The sequence below is a fragment of the Galeopterus variegatus genome, unplaced genomic scaffold (assembly GCF_000696425.1).
Source record: "Galeopterus variegatus unplaced genomic scaffold, G_variegatus-3.0.2 Scaffold331, whole genome shotgun sequence".
Lineage (NCBI taxonomy): Eukaryota > Metazoa > Chordata > Mammalia > Dermoptera > Cynocephalidae > Galeopterus > Galeopterus variegatus.
In genome coordinates this window covers 137,557-143,359 of record NW_007726442.1, presented here as the reverse complement: position 1 = coordinate 143,359, position 5,803 = coordinate 137,557, and the positions used below count along the sequence as shown (strand labels likewise).

General features: G+C 41.7%; 1 protein-coding gene across 1 annotated transcript in view; it reads left to right on the top strand.

Moving 5' to 3' along the window:
* The window catches only part of TAF1 (TAF1 RNA polymerase II, TATA box binding protein (TBP)-associated factor, 250kDa), a 78,097-nt gene that overhangs the window by 23,617 nt on the left and 48,677 nt on the right, over positions 1-5,803 (top strand). Inside the window, exons 25-27 of the mRNA XM_008567573.1 lie at positions 1,743-1,956; positions 2,772-2,937; positions 5,089-5,300. Of these exons, the coding sequence (XP_008565795.1) occupies positions 1,743-1,956; positions 2,772-2,937; positions 5,089-5,300 (592 nt within the window). The remainder of the gene's footprint in view (positions 1-1,742; positions 1,957-2,771; positions 2,938-5,088; positions 5,301-5,803) is intronic.

The window sequence follows — 5,803 nt, the reverse complement described above, 5'->3', positions numbered from 1 at the left end:
CGCTCACTGGCTGAGCGAGGTGTGGGAGCAACGCCGAGGGTTGCGATCCCGTTGCCGGTCCCGGTCCGGTACGGGCGCGACACTGAGGGTTGCGATCCGTTGCCGGACACGAAAAAAGACAAAAAAGGAAAAGAAAAAAAAAAAGAAAAGTCTGTAGATGAGGTAGATTTCTGCAAACCCCGGATGTCTTTGGGGGACAAATTGAAGAGATGCTGCCAATCCACTACTACTTCTGTCTGTATCAGGTTCCTGGCCAAGCCAGGGCTATCAGTGGTCTGTACTTCAAGTGAGCTTTCTGGGCATTCATCTTAGAGGGTAAGAGTTTTTAATACAGAATCCACATTTGAATTTGGGAGTTTTCCTTGAATTCTCTGAAATAACATGTAAAATTCTGTGCAAATGTGCATTTTCTGAGAAGATTCATGGCTTGCAGGAAATTCTTAAAGGAGTCTTAGACCCTAAAATGAGTTAAAAATCACCAGCCAAAAATTGTAGAAGCTGAGGGTAGGGATGATGATAAAGGCCTCAATTGGGTTGGGATATGGACATAGGGGATGAAAAGGGGAAAAATCAAGGCAACCTTAAGATTTCACTCTGGGCTTATTAGAAAGATATTGGTATCATTGATTAAAGTAGTAAATTTCAGAGAGAAAAGCAGGTTTAGGAAGAGAATGTAATGTGTGGAGTTTGAGGTCCCTGTGACATTTAGAATATAGACATTAATCAAGTAGTTGAGAACTTGGTTGTAGATACCGAGGGAGTATGACAAAGGCTGAAGATGAAGATTTGAATGACTGTTCTAATTCGCAGTAGTTTTCCCTTTGTTTCTTCATCTCTGTACAAAGTTTTGTGTCATTTCATTGTTCTGGTTACTTTGTAAAGATGTGATATAGCCCTTCCACCAGTGTGGTCTGACCTCTAGGTCTTCGCTAGTGTGGTCCTGGAGACTACAGTGTCCGCATCACATGGGAATTTGTTAGAAATTCAAGATCTTCAGGCCTCACTTCAAACCTACTGAATTAGAATCTACATTTTAACGAGATCCCCTGATGATTTCCATTTATATTAAAGTTTTAGAAGCACACACTAAGCCTTAAGACTCTGGACTTGTTTTTTTAAATTATTTTTTAAAAATTTTATTTATTTGTATATTTAAAAATTTTTTTTCGGGCCGGCCCGTGGCTCACTCGGTAGAGTGCGGTGCTGATAACACCAAGGCCGCAGGTTCGGATCCCATATAGGGATGGCCGGTTCGCTCACTGGCTGAGCGTGGTGCTGACAACACCAAGCCAAGGGTTGAAATCCCCTTACCGGTCATCTTTTAAAAAAAAAAAAAAAAAAAAATTTTTTTTTCTAGATTTTTTTTTATGGTGTCCTTTTTTTCTCCTGAGTGCTTACTTGGGTACTTTTTTTTAATGTCATCAACAACTTCCTGCTTGGACTTTTCTCTTCCCCTGCTGTTCAGAGGAATCATAATACAGCTACTACTCATCTGTCTCCTATAGCAAACATTTCAGATGTTTTCAGAACTTTTTGTACTTGTAAAAATGGGAAATTGGCAGTGGTAAAATGAAGTCAGAAAAGGACAAATCAGTGTATTCTTGGGACTGGTGGTGACTTTGACACTTTCTGTAGAAACATAGTTTTGTGGCATGTTGAGCTTTGGTGTCTCCATTCAACCCCAAGAAAATGGCCATTTGGGTAGTAGGGGGAATGTTTGGAAATCTTTTTCTACCTTGCAGCAGCAGGCTCAGCAGCATCAGGAAACAGTCACAGAGATGATGACACAGCTTCTGTGACTAGCCTTAACTCTTCTGCCACTGGCCGCTGTCTCAAGATTTATCGTACGTTTCGAGATGAAGAGGGGAAGGAGTATGTTCGCTGTGAGACAGTCCGAAAACCAGCTGTCATTGATGCCTATGTGCGCATACGGACCACAAAAGATGAGGAATTTATGTGAGTTTGATTCACCACTTTTTTTTTTTTAATAGATGACCGGTAAGGGGATCTTAACCCTTGACTTGGTGTTGTCAGCACTACGCTCACCCACTGACCAACTGGCCATCCCTATATGGGATCTGAACCTGTGGCCTTGGTGTTATCAGCACCACACTCTCCCGCGTGAGCCATGGGCTGGCCCTGATTCACCACTTTTTTTTTTTTAATAGATGACCGGTAAGGGGATCTTAACCCTTGACTTGGTGTTGTCAGCACTACGCTCACCCACTGACCAACTGGCCATCCCTATATGGGATCTGAACCTGTGGCCTTGGTGTTATCAGCACCACACTCTCCCGCGTGAGCCATGGGCTGGCCCTGATTCACCACTTTTGAATGTGATAGGGAGAATAATAATGGTGGAGAGTGGGGATGAGGCGTGAGTGTTAGTGACAGGATTCTGCACAGTTGTCCCTAGAAGTCTGTCATAATTGAAAACCATCTTGCCTTTAGATGTTTGGGTTTGAACAGAGTCAAATCATAGAGAAAATTCTGTATTTGCCACAAAATAAAGGCATGTCTAGTTCCACCTAGGTTCTTTGCATTTTGGTTGGTTGGTTTGCAAAAATGCTAGGAATTCTTCAGGACTTATTCTGAGAGAGGTGCCTCAGTACAAATAGAGGGCCAATTAGTGAGGGAGATGGGAATGGAAGGTAGCCCCTTTTATTTCAACCTGGATGGATTACTTTAAATTTGAGGTGTTAGCTATCAGGACAGTCTTCATGGTTTAGGTTTGCTTATGGTCCTGTGATTTCCCCCCCCTCATTATTCAGTCGAAAATTTGCCCTTTTTGATGAACAGCATCGAGAAGAGATGCGAAAAGAACGGCGGAGGATTCAAGAGCAACTGAGGCGGCTTAAACGGAACCAAGAAAAAGAGAAGCTTAAAGGTCCTCCTGAGAAGAAGCCTAAGAAAATGAAGGAGCGTCCTGACCTAAAAGTAAGTGTAATGTGGCTTGATGAACTAATGAAGCAAAGGAAGAAAGCATACTTTTTCCTTTAGCTTTTGACATCTTCCCTTACTAGGAATAAGGGCAGTATTGTGGAAAGCTAGGTTGAATTGATGGGGCTTCTTTGGTACCAACAACATCAGACCTAGTCTGGTGCCATTGTTCTCATTGGGTGTCATTTATACTTCACTTGAAATATTTTCTACAAGTTGAGATAGGTTTGGTGGATTTTTTTATATGTACATTCATGTCTGTATGTGTGTATATATATTTTTATATACCTTTCTTTTAATTGTACATATTAAAAGAAACAACAAAAATAAAACGTATAGTACAGGTTGTTTTGCATAACTTAGGTAGGATTCCAGATACTACCATGCAGTGTGACTGTAATGTGTGCCATAAAGTGAAGCAACTCTGGTACAGTGGAAGGAGCTATGAACTTGGAAGCAGAAGACCTGTATTCAGGTTCTGGTTCTGCAACTTAATAGCTCTGTGACCTTAACCTCTTCAAACCTGTTTTCTCTTATAAAATGATACATAGCTTATAGTATTGTATTAAATGATATAATGCGTGGGAAGCACTTTATAAACACTAAAATACTCAACAAATGTAAAGAGCTGTTATTAACATGTAGTGAGGTCATTAAGTTTTTTTTTTTTTTTTTAATGTCTTGTTTTTATTGGTTATGGATATTCATGGGGTACAAAGCAAATCGTCACCACTCGTGCCTAAGATGTGATAGCCAGATCCATACTGGCAGCATGTCCATTACCACAAATTGTGATTATACCCCATGTCCCCCACCCAATTATCCCTGACCTCCCTCCCCACTCTAGTTTGTATTCCTAGGTATATTCTCTCCCTCTGCAAGTCCAATGCACTGCTGTGGTCTTTCTTTCCTTTCTTCTTTATCTCTTAGCTCCCACTTATGAAAGGGTACATATGGTATTTATTCCTCTGTGCTTTGCTTATTATTTCACTCAACATAAGTTTCTCCAAGCTCATCCATGTTGTTGCAAATGGGAGATTTTCATTCTTTTTTGTGGCAGAGTAGTATTTCATGGTGTATATATACCACAGTTTCCTTATCCAATCATACACAATGGACATTTAGGTTGGTTCCATGACTTGGCTATTGTGAACAGAACTGTGATGAACATGGGAGTGCAGATATCCCTTCGACATGATGATTTCCATTCTTTTGGATATATACCCAGAAGTGGGATTGCTGGATCATATGGAGGATCTATTTGTAGTTGTTCGAGAAACCTCCATACTGTTTTCCATACTGGTTGTACTAGTTTACAGTCCCACCAACAGTGTAGGAGCATTCCCTTTTCTCCGCATCCTCGTCAGCATTTGTTATTCTCATTCTTTTGATTATAGCCAGTCTAATGGGTGAGATGATATCTCAGTGTGGTTTTAATTTGCATTTCCCTGATGACTAGTGATGTTGAGCATTTTTTCATGTACCTATTGGCCATTTGTATATATTCCTTTGAAGAATGTCTATTCAGTTCTTTTGCCCATGTTCCTTTCTTGTAAGTGTGATACAATATTGGTCCCATTTTACAGATGAAATTAAAGTCTAAGATGCTAGAGTCACTCATTTGCAAAACTGAGATGGATACTTGGTATCATTGAGCCTTTTTCTTGTTTTGTCTGGGTGCTGGGAGTATACCCAGCTCTGGGCTGATTGTGCTGCTTAATGCAGGCTTGGGTTTCCAGTAGCCTCTCTCCTGCATAATTAATATTGTCATAGTTTACAACATAAATTGGGAGTGGAAGTCCTCTCCCTTTTTTTCCTTACTTGACTTTTTTTCCTTTGGCGGTTGCCTGGTAAGGGAGTCTGAACCAGTCAGTGTCCTTGGTGTTATAAGGCTGCACTCTAACCAACTGAACTAACTGGCTAGCCTCTTCCTTGCTTGATTTTAAAAAAAAAAGTTTAGTCTCTGAATCTCATTTTATTTTTCATGTGTCATTTCCATACACGCACTTCTGTTCAGTGGCTTCTGGTTGATAGTTGCATAACAATTCTATTGCAGCAAAAGTTCTGAAGCTGCCCCTGTTTCTTCCCTGCCTTGTATATATTTCTTACCTGCTTACCTCTGACATGTTGATACTTTTCCTTTTGCAGCTGAAATGTGGGGCATGTGGTGCCATTGGGCACATGAGGACAAACAAATTCTGCCCCTTGTATTATCAAACAAATGCTCCACCTTCCAATCCTGTTGCCATGACAGAAGAACAGGAGGAGGAGTTGGAAAAGACTGTCATTCATAATGATAATGAGGAACTTATAAAGGTTGAAGGGACCAAGATTGTCTTGGGGAAACAGCTAATTGAGAGGTAAGGAATAGTAGTCAGGAAGTGCTGTAGCAGAGATCTATTAGGGGTTGGTGATGTTGGTGGGTGGTGGGGGTGGATGTGATGTGTTTTCTGAATTGGAACTGAGGGTGCAGGAACTTCGGATTTTCCTCGGTAATTTATTCCCAGTAATGAAAATTTCAGTACTCCGGGCCAGCCTGTGGCTCCCTTGGGAGAGTATGGTGCTGATAACACCAAGGCCGTGGGTTCGGATTTCTATATAGGAATGGCTGGTTAGCTCACTTGGGAGAGCGTGGTGCTGACAACACCAAGTCAAGGGTTAAGATCCCTTTACTGGTCATTTTTTTTTTTTTTTTTTTTTTGTCTTTTTCCGTGTCCGGCAACGGATCGCAACCCTCAGTGTTGCCCCGTACCAGACCGGGGACCGGCAACAGGACCGCAGCCCTCGGTGCTGCTCCCGCGCCTCGCTCAGCCAGTGAGCGGGAACCGGTCTGTATGTGGGATCCGAACCCTCGGGCGGGAGC